The sequence below is a fragment of the Lynx rufus genome, unplaced genomic scaffold (assembly GCF_022079265.1).
Source record: "Lynx rufus isolate CCGP_SWC_20201006 ecotype Redwood Valley unplaced genomic scaffold, mLynRuf1.p SCAF_2, whole genome shotgun sequence".
Lineage (NCBI taxonomy): Eukaryota > Metazoa > Chordata > Mammalia > Carnivora > Felidae > Lynx > Lynx rufus.
In genome coordinates, this window is record NW_025814834.1 from 33,867,062 (window position 1) to 33,894,863 (window position 27,802).

The window sequence follows — 27,802 nt, forward strand, 5'->3', positions numbered from 1 at the left end:
CTGGGAAGGCTCTAAAATAAACATAGAGCATAGGACAGTGGAAAAGGTCACAGGGCTGGGAGTGAAGACCTTGGTTGTAATCCTCATTTTGCTACTAAATTCCCATTGATCTTTAGCAAGCAGCAATGAGTAGTGGGAAGAGCGGCTTAAGAGTCTGACCTGAAGTCAGGCCTGGGCTCTCCCACTTACTAGATGCATGACTTTGAGCAATTTCCTTAGCCTCGTTCATTCCCAATTTTCTATATGTAATGTGAGGATAATAGCTCCAGCCTCACCAATTAGTCTACAAATTGAATGAGAATTTGTGTAAAGCACATAGATGCCCAATAAACGGCAGCCGCTATTCTTCCCAGGGAGTCAGGGACTCAGTCTGTATAATGAAGATATGGAATAGCAAGTGTCTGAGATCCTCTCCCACTCCAAGAGTCTCTAACTCTTTCCTCTCTTTCCAGCATCTCTTCTAATATACTGGAATCTCTTGAGGACAGCTCCGAGCACAGAAGGTGAGGAAGTGTGTTATGGAGGATATGTCTTAATTTCTTGCCTCTTAATGTACTGCCTACATATCAAATAATGGAGGATTTAAAAGGTTTGAGAGGGTGGTCTGAGTTAGGTTACAAACTCCTGCAGGCAGAAAAGAGAGACCTGGCTCAGAATCTGCTCCCTCCCATCCCCTGAGAACTGGCCTCTAGAATGACAACGTATTCTGGTTAAATTTTGAATAATCTACACAATAAAAGCAAGAATAAAATAGATTTGAAACCATTAGCATATAAAGAATGAAACTAAATTTTACTAGTACATGTTAAAGAATGTTTAAATTGGGGCACCTGGCTGGCTCGGTTGGTGGAGCATGTGACTCTTGATTTTGGATCATGAGTTGGAGCCCCACACTGGGTTTTTTTTTTTTTTTACCTTAAACAAAAAAAGACAGAGAATGTTTAAGTTATTGCAACAAGCCATACAGTAAGGAGAAAAACCATGATGGATTATGAGTCAGGATTGTGCCACTATTATTAAAAAGAGGACAACTTCACTATGATGTTAGATGGTATTGAGAGGAGAATGACATTCTTCTCCCTGGATGTCCTTCCTCCCCAACCATCCAGACTCCAACATCTTTGAGGGCCCACCCACAAAGCCATCCTGGATCACCACAGCTAGAGTTAATCTCACCTCCTTTGAACACCCAGAGCACCTCACACTAGATCTGTGGCTGTTTATATACTTGTCTCATTTCCTTAAGGACTATAAGCTCTTTGAGGACAGACACCATGACTAATTCATTTTTGTATCACTCAGTATCATACAAATGACCCTCAGTAAATCTTTAATGAATGAACTGGAGCATAATTCTCCCACTATGTTAGAAATCTGAGTCTACAGTGGGTCCATAGTCTCAGAGATCAGCAAAATAATTGGAACAGGTTCAGAACAGAATAATGAAACAGAATGATTAAAGAGTGAGAGAGGCTGAATCTATACTGGGGAGAAGGGAAGTCAAAGCCACTCAACCTAGAAAAGTGAGCTTTGGAAAGTGATATCAAGAGATCTTCAAATATATTAAAGATATAATATTAAAAGAAGGCCTGAAATTTTTTTGTTGGAGCAAAACAAAAAATTATTCAGATTTTAATGGGGCAGTATGGATAGAGCCTGCTGAAGAACTTCTGGAGTATAGACACCAGGGTGCGGTGACGTATTGGAGAGGTAAATGCCTTGCCTTCCGTATGCCTGCAAAGTAAGAAAGCATTTGATGAGGAAAAAGACCCTCGTAAGCTGTTTTTGCAAAAATTACTTGTGAAACAATTGTAAGCTTTCAAGTTTCAGGATTTTTTTTTTTCTAAGATGCTGAAACCTGTTTTAAAGGAGAAGGGGGATTTAGTCCAGGAAGGAATGAGAGAGACTCAAGTCTGGGATTTGGAAAGCAAAATGGGACCAACCCACAGAGAGAGACAGCCTTTGATGTCCTGACGATCAAGGACCCAGGCTTAAGGACCAGACTCTTAAATCACGTGGCATTTACTGCCCCAGATTAAAAAAAAAAAAAAAAAAAAAAAAACTTTTGTGGATCAGTGTCTGTGGTTCAAAATGGCTAGCTTCCAAAATCAGTCTTAACTTTCCAAGGGTAACATTTGGAAGGCTCCCTGCAAGAACAGAGTGGAGCCAGTTTCTAGAAAGGGCAGCTTAATGATTTTCTACTCCCCCCACCTCCAAATCATTAAACAGTGTTCCTTTCCCAGAGCCCAAGTTCATGCTGAGGGCAAAGGGAATTAAACGAAGAAGCTGAACCTGCAGCTAAGATTAGAGAGTTGCCAAGGACCTAATTTTAGGTCCTCGCTGCCCCAGCTGACATTCTGCGCTGCTGGCTCGGCAGTGAGGACCGCAAGTGTGGCCGTGAGCCGGCGACTGAGAAGGGCGAGCATCTCCCCAGCCATCTGCAAAAGCAATTAGCTTGCTGTTGGGTGTGTTTTGAGAGAGACTACCAATAATTTCCCCATCAACAAATGTTTCTTCAGGTGTTCAAGAGTCAATAAGGGAAAATGTCAGTGCTTGCCAGAAGTTCCCACATGCTTGCCATTCTAATATTCATGCTTCTCCACTAAGAATGTGTTCCAAAAGGGAACTAATCTTGGAAACCCTGGATTTCATGGCAAGTAACCCCCTGCTCTCCTCTTGCTATACGCTTAGTGCCACGACCCAGAGAAAGTGTTGTATGGGACGTCTCAGCTTTGGGGAAATAGACATGGATAGACGGGAACAATTCTTGCACATCGTGGGGAGTTTCTCTGCCACTCTTCCACGGGGATTTAGGCTGTCCCTCCACGCTTCACATATTTCTCAGCCACAGGTTTCATGCTCAAATTGTCTTCTTCAGAGGGCAGACAATAAGAGCTGGCATCTCCCAGATCAAAGGGGAAACAGAATATATTTTAAAGTGACAACTTTGTTATCCTGCAACCAGAATAAAACCAGAATAATAAAATGATATAAATATAAGCTCCTAAATGATTCCATACTGAAATGCCACCAGAGAGCAAAATTTCTTGCATAATTATGGCAGGGAAACTCTCTTTACAAACCACTCACAAGAGCATGTCTTATTTTTGCACAATTCTTATGCCTGGGGCAGCCCACCACAGAGATGGAGAGAGATTCTGTGTCCCTGAAGGTTGGGAACTGTGATAACTGTCTGGTGCTCTCTGTCTGAAAAGGAGGCTCTTAATAAAGGCTAATTGCCATGGGCAATGTAAAAGTAGGCTGGCACTGCCAGGCCAAGGGAGTGCATCCCTTGGTAGATGTGTCCTGAGTAAGGGCCACTGCTGTCAAGGTGCACAGATGAGCCCCAGCTGCTCTCTCTCCTCCTCTGTTTTTCTTTTCTATTTTCCTGATAGCCTTGCTTTCTCTGTCTACTTGTCCTACATCCTATCTATCTGTCGGTCTGTCTCTAAACCTATTTCTGCACCCCCTCCCACATGCACACACACACACACACACACACACATACACACACACACACACACACCCAATCCTGCCCCCCTTCTCTGTCTCTTGGCGCTGGCCCTTTCATCTTCTCCCTCGGGGATTCGAGATGTCGCTGCAGGAAGTGCTTGTCGGCCGAGGCAGCAGCAGCAGAGCCCTGTGGCTTTGACAAACCTCATTTAATTGGGAGGAAGCCAGGAGAATTTGAAAGAACTGAAACATCCACGAAACTCCTTTTATCAGGCATAATTTAAACTCTGCATGGAAAAACCCCTATATGTATAAAGAAAAGTCAACTTCCCTCCTGCTGTGAGCACTCCTCGGCTCCCCCCCAGCACAGGCAGGCTCCTGCAAGATTCCATCTTTTCATTTTTCTAAAAGTGTCAAAGTAGATTTGGGCTCTGTGGCTGGGTGAACAGAGAAGGAATACAGATGGGTCTCTCTCTTACACCCGCACATGGGTGTGCATGCTAACATACACACACACACACACACACACACACACACACACACACACAGCAGAGTCCCTCTGTTGGTGGCTTTGCTTCAGATGGCCAGGAAGAATCAAAACCCGAGTTTCTAACAACACATCAGTTTGGACAATGACTGTTTCTTCCTAATTACTCTTCATCAGGTAAAAGCTTGTGCCCAGGCAATTTTGAAAGTCCCCAGTGGTTCTCAGTATGTAGAATAATAGGTCCTGGAGGAGGGCCAATGAGGGAGTTTCTTTAAGTGGAGAAAAGGGAGTGTGAGTGTGTGAGAGTGTGAGTATATGTGTGCATGCACACCCCTGAAGGTTGATATTTGCCTGAAGTGGTAGTTAGAAAGCCCGAGACCAAGAGAAGAAAACTATAGAGGGATCTAGGGGCTCAGATGGGGGACAGTGTATCAGGATGGAAGTAGAGTATCAGATAGGGGTACAGCGGGAGTGAGGGTACTGGAAAGGGAGGAAGAATTGTAGGTTGCCTGGAATGTCTTTTGTTCCACCCATATGCCAGTGTCCCTCCCCTCCTTCCAAATTCCAATCCAGATTCACCTCCAGTCCAATCCATCTCATGCGAGTTATTCTAGTTCCTCCAAAGAATTGCCGTTAGCACACACACATCCTCAGAACATCTGTGGCTGATTACGTACAGACTTTAGCTGTTTAGATATGATTTGTGCTAATATGTGTACAAGGGTGCCCTGTTTCCTCTTCCTCACCCTCTTTTTCTCCCACGCTGTAGGATCCTTGAGGTCAAGGACAAGGCTCTTTCTTCCTTCAATTTTTATAGCACTTAATATGTTCTTGGCACTTAATGGTGACTTAATAAGTACTGATGACTAACTCTTCCTACAGGGTTAAGTAAGACATTAACCCCATTTGTATGATTATGATTATTTTTGGAGATCCTAAATAACTCATTTTAATAATGAAATGCCCCAAGAAGTCCCAAAGTAAGAGCTCTGGGCTACAGCAGGACAATGTCCGAGATATGGCAGAGCTGCATTTGCAGACCCTGGAGCCTTTGGCTAGCCTATATGTCTAAGCCCCTTGGGCAGCAGCTCTCTCCTCTCTCCTCATTGTCACTCCTGAATGCCTTCCCAGTGCCCTTTTCCCAGTCTGAGCCCCTAGACCTTCCTTATTAGCTTTCTTTTCTCCTGTTTAGGGATTCTGAAACTTTTTTTCAGTTGAATGGTGGATGTTTCTAAAGAAACCCTACCTAAGCATGGTCCCCCCCAAATAGCCAGGCCATGACCACACTGCCCACATCCTCTGCCTAGCCCTTCCTGGCCACATTCTGAGAAACATGAGGAGAGCTCCAGACACATGATCCCTCAGCAGATTTCAGATTTGGAGGATGACTTCAGGCCCAGGCAGCAAGGCTGATTTCAGGGTAACTTGTGTTTCCCCGTGGGCATCCGGCCTGGGAGGACGCTCCCCTCCCCACAGCGCCCCACCCCAGTACTTCCTTCAGCAGCATCAAATTACCAATCGAGACAGGCCAGCTCTCCTCTTGTGACATCTCCATGTCACCTATCATCTTACTCTACATGGAGAGAGAAGGGGGTTGTTGCAAACTTTGGTTTTGCTTCTCCTGGCAGATGCTGGGGAAAACAAACAACTCAGAGGCAACTTTCATCTCATCCAATTTCTAAGAGTGTATACGTGAAATGTTTGGATCATTACAAGGAGGTCTGTGTCACCTCAACCCACCAGTGCTTTTGAGTTTTAGAGAATCTCATAGAAAACTCAGGCAAGAATGGGTCCCCTCTTGCTTCTCCTAGGCAAATTGATCTCTAAGCTCATTTCTGGTTGCAAATTCTATGATTTTCCAGTGCTTGGAGAAAACACTTAAACACTGAGATTTACATGTGTGCATGTACACACACACACACACACACACACACATACACACACACATGCTCTCTCACTCACCATCAGGAAGCTGGTGCAGCTGAGAAGGCAGGGCACTGAAATAGTCATGAACCAGTGCTTCCTGGGCGGAAACTCGGTCTCTAGGAAAGCCTTTCAGCATTTGGGAAGCCAGATCTTCAGCTTCAGGAACCCTGCCCAACCTGGAAAAGTGGGAAAGAAAAATAATTTCTCCAGAGGTCTTCCTTCTGAAAAATAAAGGGGGAAAGAAGAAAAGGAGAGAAAAGGAGAAGGCTAGAAGAGTGTTTCAAGTAGAATGTCCTGGGATTAGTGAAGTTGATGGCAAGGGGAAAAATAACGTCCACATGGGTACTCTTATCTATCCTCAGTGTGCTCTCATTCAGCCTCCACCTCTCCACTGGCTCCAGGTACCACATGTACATACATAGAGGGCCCAGAAATATCATTATAGAAGCAGAAATATGTAATTAAGGATGCTTCTATGAGGGACAGTGCCCACCAAGCAGAAAAGCCCAATTGGACGTATGTTCCAAGGGCTGCAAGCATAGACTCCTGGAGGGGAGGGAGGAAAAGAGGCAATTTCAGAGGGTGAAGCTTGGATGGAAAATACCCTTATTTACAGTGTTTCTGAAGCTCAGCCTCCCGGGGATTACCTAAGAAGCTCTCTTGGTTGCCCGCTGAGATGGATCATATAAAGAGAGATAACTAAGTGCCCAAATTACAGTAAGGACAAATCCTCAAGTTGATCTGTGTTGAATTGTACATTTGGAGATGAGCAAATCTATTAGTTGAGCAAGTACTATATGCTACTAGGTGGTTGGCTCTGGAAGATACAGGGAAGGCTCTGCCTTCTGGCAGCTTGGACTAGTGGAGGAGTCAGACACTAACCAAATTATCATAGAGATGCATGATTACCTGTGAAAAAAAGGCCCAGATATCTGACTTAGAGTCAGAGCTGGTCAGGGAAGGCTTCCCTGAGAAGGAAGCATTTGAGCTGAGAGCTGAGGAATTAGGGCAGGGGAGGCGAGGGCAGTACAGGCTGAGTGAGATCCGTGGTGCTCATACAGACCCCGGGATGAGAGGGAGAAGACTGATTTTAAGGAAGGAAAGAAAGGCCAGTTGGCTGGCCTGGGACAGAGGGAGAGAGGGGACAGATATGAAGCTGGGAGGGTGGCAGGGGCTGATTCTGCAGGACTTGTGAGTCTTAATTTTCTTATTTACTTAGAACGTTTGAAAGTCTTTGCTAATCTAGTGCCAATCATTTAAGTACACCCATCTCTAGAGCCCACAGTCAGGTTTACAAGTGGAAAGCCACCAGACATAAAACTGTGCAGATCCCAGGAAGCAATTAACTGCAGGTCTGATGTCTGACATTCAGAATGAAGTTCCCTGGCCACGCAAATCCCCAGTTAAGCAAAAATAGAGGGGCTTATTTAATGTCAAATATACATACCAACCTAAAGTGACAAAGAACTGATACCCTTCCCCTTCCCAGTGCCATGATTGCTGGAAGTTCTGGCCCAGAGCTGTAAGTTGGCCACGTTTTGCATAAGATTTACATAAGAAACTTTCAGGTATCTGATTCCCATGACATAAAACTGTTTCTACAAATAGACAATTTTACCCTCAAACTTAGGAATAATTGCTTTGTAGACTTAAGATAGAAGACAATTTGCAAATCCCCAGTCCTTGCCAATTTCCAGCTCAGTTAAAAGAGAAGGGAACATGGGCTGGAGGCCTGATCTTTAGCTTGTGGCCTGAGAAAAGGCTGGAGGGTATTTTTTCCATCGAGGGTGCCCTGCCCAGGCACAGGTTTTCAGGGACAATGAAATGGGGTTTGGAGTGGTATAGATCACTAGGGCCTAATATCAGTCTAGAGGGACATTCAAGGAAAATCTCGTGAAATTTTTCTTTTCACCTAGTCCACTCTCACTATAGGTGGTAGGATGGGATGTGTGCCAAAATTGGGGCCTGAACCCACTCTATGAAACTCTGGGGGTGGGTGGGTAGGTATTGATGGTGAGGGGGGCACGATGCATCCATCAGCTTCCACCTCCACACTCCCACCCCACTCCTACCCATTGGCCCACAATAATTGAATTATTACAGAATTGTTCTATAGACAGGGCATACGAGCTGCAATCTCATTGGAGAAGGAAGGCTAGGGAACCTATTTTGAACTTGTGTTAGCATGGCATGCATACTCTTTGCATTTAGACTAGGTAGCTGGGGAAGCAGGGAAAGGCTGACAGAACTTCTCTTGGGGCGGTAGAGTCTCATATAAGAAGAACTGGCCATTTTCAACAGGCCAGTGAAAGAAAGGAGAGTAGGTACTGATCAGCAGTATGAAAACTTCTTTTTAGGACTTTCCTTTTCAACTAACCAGCCCTCCCCCAACCCGTCCCACAAGGTTGTATCAAGGCTTTTCCTGGAGCCTCCATTTATTCCAGTCTCATGGCCTCTGGTCTATGACTGCTATAGCACACTTCTGCTCCTTCCTCCCATGAGCCAAGTTCATGTTGGTCTTCCCTGTATAAACCAAGTCCATGCCCTCCTGAATATGAGACTTTCCTAGCAGCACTTGTAGTGGGACCACCCAGTCTGGAGAAGTGTCCTGATAATCTCTACCTTGTGATTAGCATGTTGCACTCTTATTTGGGAGCTGAGAAAAGAGCCCTAGGAATAAAAATGTTGCTTCTTTGGGCACAAATGTTAATTTACTTCCATATTTGTATCATTCTACTTCTTTCTGCCATCTGTAATCTTGCTTACTATCCACTGCCTTTATCATTACATTTCTACAACTTGCCACCTCCTCTAACTCTTGCTAGAACGGTTCTTCAATGGTTACGACCACTGCTTTGGAAATGAAAGTTGGGATGGGAAGTGACATTAACAAATGTTAATTTGCCTACCAGCATCTTTCCACATAGGCTAAATGTCAATAAATATTATGTGTTAGGCTTGTGATGTTAAATCCCTAACATGCCAGGAGCATCTTGCAGAGTTAGGTGAAGCTAACCCACCCAATTAATGGGATGAAGACAAAAATCCTCTGATAACCCTTCCTTCTAGTAACATTTCCAGAAGCAAGAAGTGTTCCATTGCCAACATAATATATATTTATTAGAAACACTTAGAAAATGCAGAGAGAGAAAATTGAAACTACCCCATCCTTCTGAGATAACCCCCTTCACTCAAAGACAATCATTATTGTTTTGATGTTCAGTTTTCCTTCTTTAGTCCTTTATTTTTAAGTGGATATATTTCTTGCTTTACAAAAAAAAATGAGATCATACTCTGTATGCCGTTATAACCTACTTTTTGTAGTTGACTATCTTGATCATCTTCTAGGACATAATTTTAATAGCTGCATAGCATTCTGTTATGTGGGCATACCATAATTTTCATAGCCAGACCCTTATCAAAGTTGTTTCCTTTTTGTTGGGGTGTGAGAGGCTACCATTAAAATCATGCTGTGACCCCTCAACAAGAAATCTTTGTGTACCTGTGCAGTGGTTTCCTTAGTATAAATTTTGAGAATTGAAATCCCCAGGTTGAAGGACATACAACATGTTCAAGTTTTTTATTAAGACTACAAGCTAGTTGTACTAATTTCCATTTCCACCAGCAGTCTGGGAGAGTTCCTGTCTCTGTGTGCACGGAAAACACATTCATTCAGCAGACCTGAGTTGCCATAGACCTCGTCGCTTACAAAAGTTGTAAAAAGAATTAAAATTGTAAATGAATCCTAAAGGAAGTGCTGGGTGTGAGGACATCCACATTTAATTTTAGAAGTCCAGAACAGAAACACAAACAGTAAGAAAAAATGAAAAATCAGGCTTTGTGGTTGTGTGAAGCTCCATCCACTGGCCATTACTCCACACATGTAAAATCTGGTGGTTCTCAAGGGCCTGAGGCAATAACCTTGACTTCTCAGCACAGGCTGGCTCTGAGCATAAAAATCTCCACTGCTATTACTGCCACTGACCTTTGCAGTGGAGAGTTTTATCTGTTTGCAGCGCAAGGCTGGTCATTGTCAGTTTGCCTGGGTTCTTTGTTGTTTTCCCCTAGATCCATAGAAACAGAAAAAAAGGCAGGGATTTTTTTTTTTTCAATTTCTTTTTTCAATTTGTTCTTATTTTGAAGTAATTTTAGGTACAGGAGAATTGCAGGAATAGTACACACAGAGTTATATGTTTCACCTGCTTTCCCTAATGTTAGCATTATGTATGAGCATAGTCAAATTATCAAAGCTGAGCAATTACTATTGGCACAATGCTACTAAGCTGCAGGCTTTATTCAAATATCATTGTTTTTTTCAATAATGACCTCTTTATTGTTGTTATAGGAGAGTGGGTACTTTTTTAATGTTGCCAGTTTAGGACGTGGTAAAGTAGAAACCCACAATAAGAAATATATCCAACACTAGGAAGAAACAACTTCAAAGAAGCTGTCCATAATTTTCCAATCAATGTAACAAGTGAGTGTGTACTTACTAGGTCCATGTTGATCGGGTCACCATCAAATCCCAGGCAATGCCCTGAGGTGTATTTATGGCCCCCACACACAGTTCTGTACCTTGCAGAAATCTTGTAGAAAAGCCAGTTTTCAGCCCCTCTCTATCTATCACACTTGCAACCTGACTCAATTGACAAAGTCACAGAGACCTGTGTGCCAGGTGAATCTGGGCTCCACTTTACTTGGCTTGGTGACTTTGGCCAAGTTACTTCATTTCTTTGAGTTCAGTTTCCACCTCTTTGAAATGGGACTTTGGTTTGTGAGGAATAAATGAAATAATATATTCAGCACCTTGCTAGGCCCATTGCAATCATTCTGCCTAATGTTAGTTCAACGACAAAGTCGTTCTCAGAACTAAGAATTTTCTCATATGATTATCTAGACCAGTGTTGTCCAATAGAACTTTCCATCATGATGAAAACATTCTATTTCTGCCCCATCCGGTATGTTAGCCACTACTCACATGTGGCTATTGGGCCCTTGAAATGTGACTAGTGCAATTGAACAACTAAAGTTAAATTTAAATAGCCACATGTGGCTAGTGGCTACTGTATTCAGCAGCACATCTCTAGACATTACTCTTTGATTTGAAGACCTGAGCAAAGAGAAGCCAGAAGTCTGAGCTAAGGCAAAGTTATTGTTGGGACAAGCCAATGGGCAGAGGTGGTTGGTCTTTTGTGTGATCAGAAAAACCAGAGGGACATTCAGTGGATCCAGGTCCTGCTAGGTCTAGAAGGAATGCCTGGTGGGGTGATAGCAGGAGGCTTGTGGCACTTTCTTTTGCCCTGCAACAGTGCCAACAGCAGCAGCATGGGGTATTAAGGTGATTTTTAAGTTTGGAGTTACCATTTATTTTGGAAGCCAATAGTGGAATGGAAGAAAGCCTTAGGGCAATGCTAAAACCCACATATCTCTAGCTGGGGCTAGGGATCCTGACCATACTGGTAAGAGAAAGTTTGCACATCTTGAATGAAATGGTAAACAGTGGTTCCCTGGAACCTGTCTCCAAAACAGTGGGGGGGGGGGGGCGGTGGTTTCAGGTGACACAGTGAGCTTGAAAATAAGAGTAGAGAGTGCAGCCCTCCCAAGGAGACCTGTCCCTTCCAACAAGACATCTTTGGTAGCCCACAGCTCTATGTTCTGACCTCTTTGTGCTCTGATATTCACTCTCCATGGAGGGTTTTTAAAGCACAAGAACAGTCCAAGTATGAAAAAATCAAACAAAATTTGGGTGGGTTAACCCTACCACACTTTCAGGGAAGAACAATGTTCAAATGTTCAGTTAGGATCTCTTCTCCTTCTCCCCACCTGCGAGAGTGTGTTTTCTTTGACATTTGAGCTCGTTCCCCCTGTCTCTGATGTTTTCCTCACTGCCCTTTTTGCCTCCTCACTGAAGCAAAAAGAAAAGAGCCTCAGCTAATTACTCTCAGATCAAATAATACTGGTTATTGTAATTGGTCATTGTCCGAAAACACTGAGTTCTTCTTAGCCCTGAGGTTGCCTGGCACGGCTTAGTTAGCTAACTATTCCGGGAATGTCTCTATTATCTGTTTTACTTTGTAAAAGAAACTAGGGATTTGTTGAAAGCTGGTAATAAAAGTCTGCCCTGGTCTGAGCTGAGACTGCGTGGAGAGGGCCTGGGAAAGCATGACCTCCATGAATCAAGTTGCCCCCCCCCTCCAATAGCCACTCAATGATGTTATTTGGTTTCTCTGTGTTAGAGAATAATAAACCCACTAGGTTTTCTTGCAGGCCAACACTCCCTCATTCTCAGGGCCTCTGGCATGGTCGAGGGGCGCAAAACAATTTTAATGACCAAACTCTGAAAGTAAAATGGTTCATAGAGAACAACTAACAGACTCACAAGTGGCTGGCTCTCCCAGAGGCATCTTCCTGGGGCTTGTGGCCTCAGAGATCCAGGTGCTGAGGGCTGTGCGTTCAGTGGACTGAGGCCCAGGGAAATGTTCCTCTAACCCCGCTTGAAAGATCAGCTTTCCAAGGTGGTGCTTACCTGTTCCAGATGTTCTGAAGACTTTGAGGCTTAGGAAGTGAGAACCATTCTGGAAAGCACACACAGACACATTAAAAACCAAATATAACCCTAAAATCCCATTGCCAAAATATTATTAAAATTCTACTGTTCTTGGTGCGCCTGGGTGGCTCAGTTGGTTAAGCTGCGACTTCAGCTCGGGCCATGATCTTGCAGTTTGTGGGTTCAAGCCCCATGTTGGGCTCTGTGCTGATAGCTTAGAGCCTGGAGTCTGCTTCAGATTCTGTGTCTCCCTCTCTCTCTGCCCCTCCCCTGCTCACACTCTGTCTCTCTCTCTCAAAAATAAATAAACATTAAAAAAAATTAAGAGAAAAATTCTACACATTCTTCTTGGTTCAGGCAAAGAGAGTTCAGGCACCAGATAGGCAAAGTGAACAATGTTTAAGGCATCTTCTCACTGTGGATTTTTATGATTCTGTTGAAGGTCACTATTACAGGTTGAATTGTGTCCCCCTAAAATTGATACGTCAAGGTCCTAACCCCAAGTGCCTCAGAATCTGACCTTATATGGAAATAGGTCATTGCAGTTATAATTAGTTAAGATGAGGTCATTGGGATGGGCCCTAACCCAATATGACTGGTGTCCTCATAAAAAAAGGGAAAATTTGGATACACGGACAGACGTGTGTAAGAGAAGATGTTGTGAAAAGACCCAAGGAGAAGACAGCCAGCCACAAGCCAAGGAGAGTGGCCTGGAACAGATGTTGCCCTCAGAAGGAAACAATCCTCCCAACACCTCAATTTTAATTTTTAAAAAAATCTTTATTTATTTTTGAGAGACTGAGAGAGACAGAGCCTGCACAGGGGAGGGGCAGAGAGAGGGAGAGACACAGAATCTGAAGCAGGCTCCAGGCTCTGAGCTGTCAGCACAGAGCCCAATCCGGAGCTTGAACCCACGAACCGTGAGATCATGTCCTGAGTCTAAGTCAGACACTTGACCGACTGAGCCACTCAGGTGCCCCCCAGCACTTCAATTCTAGATCTAGCCTCCAGCACTATGAGACCACAGATTTCTGTGATTTAAGCCACTGAGTTTGTGGTACTTTGTTACTGCAGCCTGAGCAAATTAATATGGTCACAGTATTCACTAACGTCAAACAAACTTTTAACAACTACTGTGTGCAGAACAGTACCAAATTCTGGGAGAATACAAAAGAAATCAGAAGAAACCTCCCCAACCTCGCAGAGCCCACAATTCATTTGAGAGAACAAAGTGTGCATGTGTGCACGTGTGCACGCGCGCGCACACACGCACACACACACACACACACACACACATGAAAAGTCACATGATGAACGATGGGGCAAAGTCTCAAAGGCTCAGAAGTGGTAAAAAGTGAGGGGTCTAATTATATATGTCACTTACAGTAAAAATGAAAGTGAATTCTGGCTTGAATAACCCCAAATGGATGATGATAAAGTTTGTCATTTTCTTTGGAGCACTCTTTACAACGTTCACATGTGAACACACGTGTTTCTATGATTCTTGGTATCGACACTATTTAATTCCAAATAAAACCAGCAAAGAAGGGGACAATTTCTCATCCATTCAAGAAGCACTAACTGAATGCTTACTCTATGTTCAGGAGATAAGAGTTGCTGCAGGGGCTATAAACTGAAGCTCCTTATCAAATCCCTCTATTTCCCACTCCAGATTGAGAAAAGAGTATTTCAGCTCTCATTTAAAACGATGTTTCTTCCTTGTGCTTTTCTTGGGCCTGAAATGTAAGTGTTTTGTTTTTAAAAGAGCTCTTCTTCCCGCTCTTAGAGGAATGGAGTACACCAAGACTGTTAACCCAACAAAGAATTTATTCATAGTTGGGCAAAAAATGATTTTGATAATACTGGCATATTCATGTCTGTATATGCATTAAAGACAGACCTGGAAGACTATGCATCTGATAAGGATAATGGTTCTGGGTTTACCCCTGTACTTCTATGCTTATTGTCTTCAATGTATTTTTCTTAAAAACACATGATTTTGTAACTTCAAAAGTAAGTTCAATTAAAAATAGAATTTATAGAGGCGCCTGGGTGGCTCAGTTGGTTAAGTGTCTGACTTCGGCTCAGGTCATGATCTCGTGGTTCACGAGTTCAAGCCCCGCGTCGGGCTCTGTGCTGACAGCTTGGAGCCTGGAGCCTGCTTCCGATTCTGTGTCTCCCTCTCTCTCTGACCCTCCCCCCATTCATGCTCTGTCTCTCTCTGTCTCAAAAATAAATAAACGTTAAAAAAAATTGAATGTATAGACTTTGTAGAGTGAAAGGAGTGTTCAAAGAAAGTGATTTCCATGGAGTTTTCAAGGTCAGATGTAATCAAATGAGAACCATTTTGCTGGAGGTTTATAGTCCCAGATGGGCACAAAGGGAAGTGCTTGTATATACTGCTTCGTCACTCTCTATTCAGATGATTGTGCCTAAATACAAATAACCAGTAAAAATAAGAATATCTGGTATTTGTTTAGAATGTTTATTTCCAAACTACTTTTGGCTGCCTATTTACAGTTCTTCCCTGGCCAAGCAAAATTAAAATATTTCCTCATTCAGTCATAAATCAATTTCCAGGGGCGCCTGGGTGGCTCAGTTGGTTAAGCAGCCGACTCTTGATTTTGCCTCAGGTCATGAACTTATGGTTCATGGGTTCGAGCCCCGCATTGGGCTCTGTGCTCACAATGCCACCGAGACTGCTTTGGATCCTCTGTCTCCCTCTCTCTGCCCTTCTCCTACTTGTGTGTGTGTGCTCTCTCTCTCTCTCTCTCTCTCTCTCAAAAAAAAAAATGTTAAACCAATTTTTTAAAATAAATTTCCAATCAACATAAGGAAATCCATTTCAGTGCTCTCCCATGTTTTGTTTTTCTGGTCCTACATACAGTCCTTGTGTACTGTGTTTTTGGGTCTTCAGTATTTTAAAGCTATTTCTAACTTAAGTGTTATTCTTTAGAAACATGGGCTTGGAATTAGCTGAATTAGGGCTTGAACACTGAACCTGGGGTTTGAAACTACTGTGTCAGCTTCACTGAGACCTTAAGCAAGATAGTTTAACCATAGCCAGACTGTTACCTAAACTCAAGTTGGAGGTCATATTCATCTCACAAGGACAAAGTGATTCATTGAATTCATTGAGATTTCTGAGGTAATGAACGTAAAGTGGCTGCCTCTCAGCATTAAACAAAATAAATCCTGTTCCTCTTTTTCTTCCTTTGAGAAGTGATGAGCAATGTAAATCCTGTGTGCTTTGGACCCAGGACCCGGGTTTTGAGTTCATAGTATGCCACTTACCAGCTGTGTAACCTAAGGGTATTGCTTAGGACCCCACAGGCCCATCTGCAGAAGGAGGATAACTATTATTTCTGCTCTATCGGGTTGTTGTGAGAATAAGGATGGTAGTAAGTGTAATGTATTTCCTCACTCTTTTGCCTCTTTTCTTTCTGCCTCTTCTCTGGTCTGATGTGCCATGGTTTTCCTCTCTACTCTTGCGTCTCAGCTATTTCTGCCTTATTGTTCTCCTTCAATAATTTGCCATTGCATCATAGTGAAATTCTAATGTGCTATAAGCCCTAGTTCTTACAAACCTCACTTGATTTCTTTTGAATCTTCAATGTGGACCAGAGGTGTGTTTCTTAGCTGTGTGCCGTAGTAACATGAACAAAGGCCCAAACACAGGTTCAAATCTCCCTCCTGCCACTTGTGAGCTCTGGGATTTGAGGGAAATTAACCTCTATGGTTAAGTAACTCAGAAGTTTCCAAATCTGTAAAATGGGAATACTTTTCCAGTTGCTTGGAAGGATTAGATAAGATGAAGCACTTGGAATATGGTAAGGGCTCAATAAATGTTAGGCTTATTCCTTTTTCTTTTTTTTCTTCTTGTTTTCATCTCTCGTTTTGGAGAGGCAGCATGGTCTACACAGTAGTTCTCAGACTAAGCTGCATGTTAGCATCAACTGGGAGAGTTTTGAACCAAAAGGAAACCCTGGCTCCATCCTGCAGAGTCTGATTCAATGAGCCTGGGGACAGCCCAGCATTGGTCTCTTATTGTGTTGTTATTATTGTCCTTAATGATCTCCAGATGTTTCTAGTGTGCCTCTAAATGAGGCAGAAGGTGCTGGTCTAGCAAGGAGGGTAGGGTCGACCACTCATCAGTGACTTCCACACACTTCTCTGAGGCTCATTTCCTCAAACAAGCTACTTGTGAAAACTCAGTTAATCAGTATATGTAAAAATTGCAGAACATAGTGTCTGGTGCATACTTAATATATTTTTCAAAGATGTGAAAGAGGAAGCATGGCAAGGGAAAGATCAGTCCTCATAAATTCTGCCTGAGAGTTGTCCCAGGAGGCAATGTAGTAACATTGAATTTGAGGCTCCATGTCTTCCAAGACTGTACTTGATTCTCTTCCCCCATCTATTTTGTAGCTACATTAGCTGAAATGGAGGGATTTATGTTTGTAGAGTACAGTTAGATTGCTGTTTTGAGGCACAGCTAAAGCCCAATGCTTGCTCCCCCTCCCCTGCCTCCACTCTCCTGGAGATAACCTGATGCTGGATGACCTTGCCTCTCTCCCATTGATTTTTCCCAGTAGTTAAGCTGCAAGTGATCAATGAGAGAATGATCCACAAACAGATAGGCATCCTACACAGCACCATTTCAAGCTTGTTTCTCTGGCTTCAGTAGCCTTTAAGATAATAGGTCTATAGGTAGCTTATTTTCCTTCTCTTTCCAAAAATGATGGTAAATCAATAGACTAAATTTTTCTCCATCTCCTCCTTCTACAATTTTCTTTTTCTTTTTATTTATTTATTTATTTATTTATTTATTTTATTTTTTTAGAGTGATTTTATTTATTTATTTATTTATTTATTTATTTATACAATTTTCTTTTTCTTCATAATTATTTTAATAAGAGTTCTCATCTGAGTTCAAGTAGAATTTGAGGTAGGAAAAGTGAAGAAAGTTGCAAAGGGAAACTTAAAAAGCTGAACATATTAATTTCCAAACTAAATGGAATAAAATTAAAATGAGGGCAGAAGTTTTGCTACCATAATACAATAACACATTTTTTTCCGTGAATCTTATTTCATAAGTGAAATGAGAAAGCTCTTTTCACAACAGATTCAAGTCAATAGAGATTTGCTGGTTGATTGATAAAACATCACAAGAACCATCTTGAGTCTTAGCTCAAGGTAAAACATTTTCTGGTTTCTATAGTCTTACCACAATCACCCTAAGGTTATCTTATAATGCAGCTTACTGAACTACACCTCTGGAATTTCCCAAATACAATGCATTCTTAAGATACCATATATTTAAATAGTTGATAATGTTGTTAGCCTTATTTCACTATCTCAAGCAGTAACCTTAAAACTGCATTGCAAAAATCTGTAGCTCTTCTCCGACCTCCCTCTGCCTTAACCACACTCACACCCTCACCGCTGCTTACTTCCTTGGTCTTTGGCTCAAGGAGACTAAACTTGGCTCTTCTGGCGCTTTACATCACCAGGCTTTAGATTCTGTTTGGGCTTTGTCAGCAGGATGCTGAAAGTCCATGATGCTCTCATGAGGGGTGCTCCGTGGCATTTGAACCTGGCACTCAACTCACATTTATAGCTTACCACTTTTCTAACCCTGCACCAAAATTTTCTGTGGATTCTAAGAAAATATTCCATTCTCTGAAGCCTCTTCCTAAGGTAATGGTCTCTGCAGAGGAAGGGGAGGCCAGGCCTTGCTCCTGGTAGGTGGAGAAGGTGAAGGGAATGGGCATAATCCAAGTCTCTCGTCTCCCTGGGCAGGGGGTGGAGGGGAGTGCCATGTTTAACATCTGTCCACCTCCACAAATGATGTCATGGCTTTTGGTGCATATGGTGTTTGGTGATGCATCATTTGACATTTACCACTGCCCCATAGTCTCTACCAATGTTTAAGGGCCACCACATGTGCTCAGCCCTGGGAATGAACAGACATATATTGCCTGTCCCCCAATGAGCTTATGACCATACGATTTTCATGGTATTATGATTATTATCATCTCCTGGTCTTCTCCAGCCCCTCTGGCTGTTCCCTCTCAGCTTCCAAAGACCCCTTTCTCTCTGCCTGACCCTTCAGGACTGGTGCCCCAGGGTTCTATCATAGTCTTCTTTCTCTTCACACTTTCCCTGGGGTAACTGAATTTACATGGGGGCTTCAAATACCACTTTAATCAGATTCCTTCCAATTTTGTATTTCTACATTGGACACTTATAATCACAAGCCTATATTTCTGATTGGTTTTTAGATATCTTCATTTAGTGGTCCCACAGATATCTAAATCTCAAAATGTTCCAATCTTATACTCATTACTTTCTCCACAAATCTGTTCCTTCCCCCTTTCTTTTCTGTGCCAGTGAATGGGGCTCTCATTTACCCACTAGAATCCCATCAGTTACAACCTCCCCTGGACTCTAACTACCTAGATGCTTTTTAGATTTGTCCCTTCCATTCCTTATCCATTGCCACTGCTCTAGTTGACACTCGTTATTTGTCTTCTAGAATCTATAATTTTTTATTAATTTTTATTTTATTTAAGATTTTATTTTTAAGTAATCTCTCCACCAAACATGGGGCCCAAACTCACAACCCTGAGATCAAGAGATGCATGCTTTACCAACTGAGCCAGCCAAGCACTCCTGTCTTCTGGAATCTAAGGCATTGCCACATTGCTTCTGATCTCCTTGCTGCATATCTGATGTCTTAGTGATTGACTTTGTTGTGTGTCGGGCAGACAGACTTGGGTTCAGCTACACCACCAATTTAATTTTACATATGGTATTCCAAGCAATTTAGTTGCTGTTGTTGATCATGATAGCTTTTTGTTTATTTTTTTTTTTTATTTAAACTTTAGTTAACATACAGTGCAATATTGGTTTTAGGAGTAGAATTCAGTGATTCATCACTTACATACAACACCCAGTGCTCATCAGAAGTGCCCTCCTTAGCAAGCAATTTTTAAATTTAAATCTTTCCATATCACTTCCCTGTTAAAAATTATTCAATACCTTCTCTTTGCTTATTGGTCAAAGTCTAAATCCTTAGGATGATTACAAAGAACTTCTCAATCTAGTTCCTGTCTTCCCTTCCAAGTTAATCTCCAGCAATGTACCACTACAAAGTTAACATTCTAGCTTCCTTGAGCAATTTACCTGCTTGGTACAATATCAAATAAACCTGCCTTCTTATTCCTTTGTGTCCAGTTCCATTGTCTGGAATGTCCTTTCCCTATTGCTCACCTGGAGAATGCCCACTTCATCATCTTTGAGACCCAGCTCTGTCTCTTTCTCTCAAAAAAAAAAAAAAAAAAAAATCCTAAATTTCCCAGGCAAACTAAGGGGGCCTTTTTCCCAGTGTTCCCAGAGGTCCCCAGGGGATGCTGCTAGAATAATACTTTCCAGGTTGTATTATTTATATCTTTCCCTTGTAGACTGTATTCTTTGAAGGCAGGTATCAATGTCTTATTTATTTTTTAATCTCCTAGTCCCTAGTACCTAGCATTCATAAATATTTGTTAAATGAATGAAAAATTGATGCCTGGATAAAAAATAAAAATGAAATAAATTTACTAAACATTATCCTTAAAATGTAAAAGTACCTCAAGAGGGCCTACGTGCATGTCTTGCTTTGTGCCTTACAGAGATGGGTGGAACAAGGCGCTGGCCTTGAAGGTAGGGAGGAGACTCTAGGTTGAGCCAGTTTCACAATATTTGGGATCTTAAGGCCCTTTTTCTTGAAATGAGAAGGAATATAGCAGGGTTTCATTAAAAAAAAAATTTTTTTTTACCTGCTTTCACTCATTTGCAATTTTTCCTAATCTTAACTACTTTAAGATCATCTAGTCCTCCTCAATAAAAACTAATAATTGCCACCAAATAAATTAAAGATGAGAAAACTAAAAATAAATGTAGAAACTAGAAGAAACTATTAATGAAGATCAAAGCAGGCTGTGTATCTAAATGAACTTCACTGACTGATTAGGGGGACGGGTTAATAAAGATGTTAATAGTAACTCCCCAGGAGCTTTCGGCAGCCCTGCAGAAGTGCAATGGTAATGAGCCCAATCAGGGTTCACAGATTAGCTGTAGCAAGCAGGGGCTGCTACAGTCCCCATCCTGGGATCCCATTCACATTACATTCCAAAAACATGTCATCAAGCTCACAGATTCTAAGACCAAGTCTAGTTAGAAGGACATAATCATTTGGAGATGAACTTGGAAAGTGTTATTAGCTGATCCCCAGTCTAGGACATTAATTACCATATCATCATATTTGCCCTTTAATAGCTGGAAGGTAAGATGGAATACAGCTGTGAGTACCACCTTGAAATCCAAAACGTCTGGATATTCTGAAGCACCCCCTTCCTGGCTAGGTGACCCTAGGGTAAAGTAGGAATGATAACATTGCCCCTATCTGATAGGGTTGTTGTGAATCAAAGTAAAACAGTGTGAGTAAAGTGCCTAACTCATAGTTAGTGCTCAATAAACAGTAGTTATTATTACCCAGAAATAAGGTGAATAATAACTTACATGTATGTCCTTGGTCAAGTGTGTAGAACAAGGATTATTAGAGTCATAGAGGATGTGACTGGAACTAGAATTGCACGTTTTCTGGCTCCTGATCACTGATTTCATTTAACAAATATGTATTAACTCACTACTATGTACCAGTTAGGGGACATGTGTTAGATACTAGAAGCACTAGAAGTGGTCAAGTTTGCTCTGTAGAAAACTTAAGTATTCTTTCTACCATACTAGGATTTCGGTGAAATCAATAAAGATGATACTGATGCCTTCTGTGATTTAGTAGCTTTTACTAGACACCCATTATGTAGCACATAGACACTAAGGATTCTGCCAGGGAAGAGCCCATGTCATAGCAGGCAGGCATCTCACAATAGTTTAAGTCAGGGGTGCAGAATGGAGCCTTCACAAGAGATGGCCTTAACAGGTACTCACACTGACTTAGGTAAAAATTTGAAAACTGAGGGTTGGCTTTTAGAGAGTACGAATTCAGGCAAGGTTTAGGCCTAAGCAAGCTAACATAGAAGTCAGTTCTGGCACTGGGAGGTGTGCCTAACATCTAGAGGGAAGCTAAGAAATCTAAGGAAGCTAAACATAAAAACAGGTATAGCTTCAGTTCTCACATACCTTGAACCATGTCAAGTCACTGAACCGCTGAATGAACCTCCATACTGGGTAAAACAGAATGGGAACTAACTTGTTTTGTGCACCTACTAGAAGTTAGGAATCGTGGCAGATGAGGTTCAATAATTTCACTTATGTCTCAGAACCACCCTGCAAAACGAGACAGAGGGATGCAACATGCCCAATGGAAAGAGAACAAAGTTTGGTCATGGATTGACTCATCTCCAATCTAGGAAATGCCTCTGGGTGAACCTGGGAGAAAACCTGCCTCCTCATGCATAAAACTGTGCTACTCTTAGCAGCATAGACCCTGGCAGGCAGTGGGAAGGAGGAGAAGTTATGTGTGTTCTGTGCCTGGTACATAGGAACACTTTTAAAATGACAGGATTGCTCCCATTTTGCAGATTAGGGAACTTCCTCAAGTGCCCCAGGTAGTAAAAGGTGGAGCTTGGACTTGCTGTTTCATGAGGAATTGGTGTCCATAATTAAAACCTCTTCTATCAGTAATTTTCCCTCGTTCAGCCCACTGCATAACTCCCTTGGCTAACAGCTCATGTGACAAAGCGGATGCTGATGCAGATCTTACATTGTGTTCACAGCAAACACACAAAGACATGCTCAGAACCCTCTGAGCGCAAAGCGTGGTAGCTCTTTGTCATCCCAAAAGGGACAAGGGTCATTTTAGATTGCAATCATCATCTGTCCCATAGTGGTGTCAGATGAAGTGAGATGAAGCTCTCACACTGGATTTCAGCTCAAACTAAAACATTGCAAGAGTGAGGTTAGATTGCTCTAATGTAATGCTATCTGCTGTCCGTATTCCATGCCCGTTGTTTCCTGCTTCCACCTGGTGGTCAAAAGTTGAAAAAGCAGGCGTCCTGAAAATAACTGGGCATCAATCGGCAGGATCCCTTTGCCTATGGTTTATAGTACATCTGATTCTGGGTCCCTGCAGGGCTTTTAGTACTGCTTTCCTGCCTTTTGATTTCCACTGAGTTCCTCCAGTGGAAAATCTTTCCATGTGCAGTGTTCTTTCCTGGGGCTGAAAGAACCAGGATAATCCCGGATGCTTCCCTGCAGCTGAGCTCATGTCACAAATCAGGCATGATTTTCAGCAGATATTTCTTTAAAAGTTTGAAGGCCTCTGCGGACTCTATTCCCTTCTCAATGGGAACAAGCATCAAAGAGACAGGAATAAAATGCTTTGCACGCACATCAGGAACTAATTGCCAATTTGGCAAATGCATTGACTAATGTCATGCACTGTTATTTCTAAATCCTCTCCTGTCCTTGACCCCCAGTATCTAGATGTAAACTTGGAACCATTAGTGGAGGAGGATAAAGTCTTCTGGTGCTTCAAATGGAATTGAGAGGGATTTAAACTCAGCGCTTTTGAGTGTAGTGAAATGAACCCAGCAGTACATTAATGCTAGGATTTGAGCTCACACAGCATGAGCGCTTTCAAAACCCATGTTTAAGGAAGCAAACAGAGCCACGGCAGACCCTTTCAGTGGAGCAAAAGGAGTTGGATGAAACAATCAATGACACATTAAAAACCACAACTGGGCTGCAATCATGTGGGCACAAAAAAAAAAGTTTTTCTTTATCACAGGATCTTTGCATCTAATGAGATGGTGACTGGACAACCTCCAGAGGAGTAAGGCCTCCGTTTACTTTCACTGAGAAACGTCTAAATATTTAGTTGGTTCTCCTAAAAGCCTTACATGATTCTGTAGCAAACTGGTCTCTAAGGTATGATCTTATTAGCTCTATATTGCCATTGGAAAATCTATTTAAAGGGAATTTGGAAAAGAAAAGAAGGAAGATATTACCACTCAAAGTATAACTGTTATTTTTTTTCTCTTTCAAAATTAACTATTTTTATGTGCTCCAAATACTTAGTTTAGGAACAACACCCTGCCAGCCTTAATTGATTCTAAATGGTTCTCTATTTCTTATATACGCTTTATTCCTATTGGGTTAGTTGGATTCAAAGTGCTTTAGGCTCAAAAGGGGAGGGACTCCTGAGTACATTTTGGGGGGGTTGGGGTTGGAGGTGATGCTAAGAACACCAGGGAACTTTTTAAAATTGTCTATAGGGGTCTACCTTTAAAATTTACACTACTGTCTTATATGAGCAGATTTTAGCCAAGAATCTCTAAGCTTCTGAGATTCTCTCTGCCATAAACCCAGTACATCACAGATGGGGCATCAACTGGGGCTTTAACCTTTTCAGACTTTCTGATAGTAGAATCCCCTCCAGCATGTCGTTCTTTATTATTGCTTCCTATGGACTCTTATTAAGGGATCACCAAAACTTCTCCCCTCCCCCGCGCTGGAGGCCAGCACAGCCCCAGTTCACCGCCAGTTTGATTAATGTGTCTTGGCTAATTGTGTGAAAGATGGCAGGCCTTTAGCAAGTGTGACCAGTTTATTGTTCAGCCAATCACAGGCGCCTCAGTTAGCATGTGAAAAGGGGGTGTTTTGCGGGGGGGAGGGTGAGTGTTCTGGCGGCTGAGTCAAAGGCAGAGCATTTTGGGGGGTCACAGAGCAACACCCACTTCTTTGAGGGGATGTTACTATGCTCTACTAAACCTGTAAACCTCTTACTCAAAGCACTTTTTTCTCCTCCCTCTTTTTTCAAGATCTTTTTTTTCCCATGGTGCAAGCAGGCAAGCCACTGGCTACTCTGCAGATGGAGTTCACGTTCCAGGGTTTTTAATATTTCACTTTTATATTTCTGTTAGAGAATGATCCTGCTGAGAGTCTGGGAATCTGTGCTCGTCAGAACCCCCTTACTGACACTTGGATATATTGCTCTGAAAGCTATCCCAGGAGAAAAGATTAAACAAAAAAAAGCCTACTTTTCAAAGCCTACTTCTCAATCTGCCCACATCAAAATAAGACAACTGGCCCTTTGAAGTAGAGGACACAGAGTTCTCAGCCAGCTTGCTTAAAATGGGGGGTAGGAGGGAAGGAAGGAAGGAAGGAAGGAAGGAAGGAAGGAAGGAAAGAAGGAAGGAAAGAAAGAAAGAAAAAAAGAAAGAAAGAAAGAAAGAAAGAAAGAAAGAGGAAGCCTAGTGTCTAAAATTATATACCTCTCTTCCCTTGCCCAGATTTAATCAGGCACACGAGTCTGAATTGATGATGGCTAAAAACCTACAGTCGTGCTCATTAGTGTCCCAAGAAAACAAGCGGCCAGAGAAACTTGTCCAGGTGGATCAGCACCAAATGTTTTTTTAAACCTATGCAAACAGAAACTGTGTTGTCCTCCTAGACCTAGTCCGGACAAGGTCTGGGCAAGGGTAGAGTAGGCATAGATGGACACTGGATGGTCCTCCCAAGTTCTGAGCTCTCGGTTCCAGCTGCATTCCAAGTTTGGGGGCTCTTACCACTACTTAGAATGAAAAGGAAAGGAATGGAAATCTCATCCAGAATACTATTACTGTTCTCTCTGTGATATTTTTCTGGCTCCCAATACCCTGTTCTGTTCTCTTAATCACTGGAGTTCAAATGTGTGGAAGCAGCATTGGCAGTTCAGTGATGGGGATGGGTGCGGGATGGTTCAAAGGGTCTTCTCAATTGATATAAGGGAATAGTCCTGGAAAAAAAAATGATGACCCTTTTAAAACACAGTCTTTATGATTATCAATAGTCCTGACCCCATGTTCAAGATATGCTGGACTTTTAAGATTCACAAATACAGAGTTAGACATCCTCATCGTAGCTAAGTTTACAACTCTCTTCCTTTCATAAGCTCGGCCTGGCCCAAAGCTACACATTGCCCAAACCCATGGAAGCCGGGCTCACAAGTGATCACCCTTCCTAATAAGGAGAGCTGTTGAGAGAGTGTAGATGAATGAATACAAACCCAAGTTCTCAGAGATCCAAGAAGGTACCATATCTGTCTGTGCGGACCCAACACATAATATAGCACCTGGCAGATAGTGGGTGTTCAAAATTTTTTGGCTTATTTGAATTAAATTGAATCCCTAGTAGAAAAACAATGCAAAGTATGAACACTCTTGATGTTGGGCCTGGAGAATTCTCTTCATAAATAAAAAATTGCACATTACTTTGAAATGACAGCAAAATGAAAAATGCAACATATTTCTTGCTGTTTTATTGGGAGCCAGTTATCTTATTTAGTACAGAATCTAGCAGGGAAGCATTTTGAACAAGTTTCTATCATTATTGTTCTCACCAAGGCATTCTGTGTTAAGGATCACTGCTTATTTGCCTGAACCAACCTGAAACCCAAACGTTTGAAGTTTGGAGGAATAGCATATGCTCACCATGGCAGCTTAGTACTGACATCATCTAAATGGTTTTCTATAACCCATTTGTGACCCTAAACTTCTTATTGCATCCATGGTAGGAAGCTGAGGGTTTCCATTTTTACCTGCAGAGGAGAGTGGGTAGGGAGAGGTATAGGCAGGGTGGGAAAATAGAACCAGGTTCTCCTAGAAACCATGGCAACTGGAGATAGAACCATTGTAGACTGGACCATGGTCTCTACAAGAAGCCTGTTCTTTTTTCTATTTCAGACCAAAAGGACCAGGCATTATTCTAAACCTTATGGCCAGAGTGGCATTTTTCTCAGGTGCTAAACTCAAGCAAAATAGTTAGAAATGGTAAACTATTTGTAAATGACCCTAAGGCCATTTAGCAATGCATATGATTATTCATAAGGCAGCTGAAATGACTTTACAGTTAGTCTTTCACTTGCTGTAGGGCTTTTATAACCCTGGTCAGTTCAAGATGCCTGATTCCCTAGGAATAGTTTGAGTGTAAGTATTATATGATGGAGAAAAGAAGAAAAAAAATCCTCTGCCTCATGTCTTTTGTTAGCCTCCATTTTTTTTTACAAAAATTTTTAAACGTTTATTTTTATTTTTGAAGGGGGGAGGGGCAGAGAGCGAGGGAGACACTGAAGCGGGCTCCAGGCTCTGAGTTGTCAGCACAGAGCCCAACATGGGCCTTGAACCCACAAGTGGTGAGATCATGACCTGAGCTGAAGTCGGACTCTTAACCAACTGAGCTACCCAGGTGCCCCTGTTATGCTCCTTAATTGCTTTTTAATTTTTTTTCTTTTTACTTCTTTTTTTTTTTAAATTATAATTTATTATCAAATTGGCTAACATACAGTGTGTAAAGTGTGCTCTTGGTTTTTGGGGTAGATTCCCGTGGCTCATCGCTTACATACAACACCCAGTGCTCATCCCAGTCCCCTCCTCAAGTGTCCTCCTCAATGCCCTTCACCCATTTTCCCCTTTCCCCCACCCCTTAATTGCTTTTTTAAACTTCCTACAATTTATTGATTTCGTGAGACCCTTTTAGGATAATCCCATACCAAAGTTAGTAATGACAACAATTTGGAGAAAGTCCATATTTAGTGATGGGTCACTATAAGAACATAAAGACTAGAGAATCTGACTTGAGCCATAATCATGCCAATCTTGTCTTTATCTGTACATATCTACCTCCCCTTTAATCCTGCCAGCAAGAGTTCAACTTTGTTGTAGCCATTACTTGCTTCCCCAGCCTCTGATATAATCCTTTATCCTATAGCTCATTGCTTGTCTCCTTCCTTCAGTGTCAACATCCTTGAATGACTACTGGGTAATCTGATCTCTCTGGCATGGCCTTGGGACCATTTCTCAAAGACTTCCCCCAAAGGCAACACTTCCAACACTTCCAACACTTCCAAATCCATTCCCAGGAGCCAGTCTTGGAGGACCAAATGAATGATGAGAATGACTAAGTGTTAGGCCCAGAGACAATGGAGGAACTCTTGTGTAAACTAGAAACATCTTACCTGGCCAGTCCTTGGCCTAATGAGACTCTACCTCCCCTCTGTTATATTAGCTTTCTTTTAATACTCTATGAGGTACAAGAACCTAATGAATAAAGTCAATAATAGTCATGGGGCTCAAAAATGAGACCATCTTTTGAGTTCTTTTGAGTCATTGGATATTTGGAAATGGATGTGGAATCCACAGCAACAGTCATTCCAAATTCTTATGCAGCTGGCTACTTGTGTTGTATAGAGTTGGAGAACTGATCTAACCTCAACTACTATTTCAGTGTCCTTCTCATAAAAGGATTAGCAGGGAATATAGGAATCTAAAAATTCATCTAGACCCATCTTTACTGTTGAGTTAACAATAAAAGAAGGCTACCCTATCTGTGTGGCAAATGTTTTC

The 27,802-nt window shown here is 42.1% G+C and overlaps 1 protein-coding gene across 2 annotated transcripts in view; it reads right to left on the bottom strand.

Moving 5' to 3' along the window:
* Positions 1–27,802, bottom strand: part of CDK15 (cyclin dependent kinase 15) — a 79,398-nt gene that overhangs the window by 5,266 nt on the left and 46,330 nt on the right. For both annotated transcript variants that reach the window (XM_047085559.1, XM_047085558.1), the window contains exons 11-12: positions 12,393–12,441; positions 5,903–6,042 (exon numbers count right to left, since the gene is read on the bottom strand). In XM_047085559.1, coding sequence (XP_046941515.1) covers positions 5,903–6,042; positions 12,393–12,441 — 189 coding nt within the window. The remainder of the gene's footprint in view (positions 1–5,902; positions 6,043–12,392; positions 12,442–27,802) is intronic.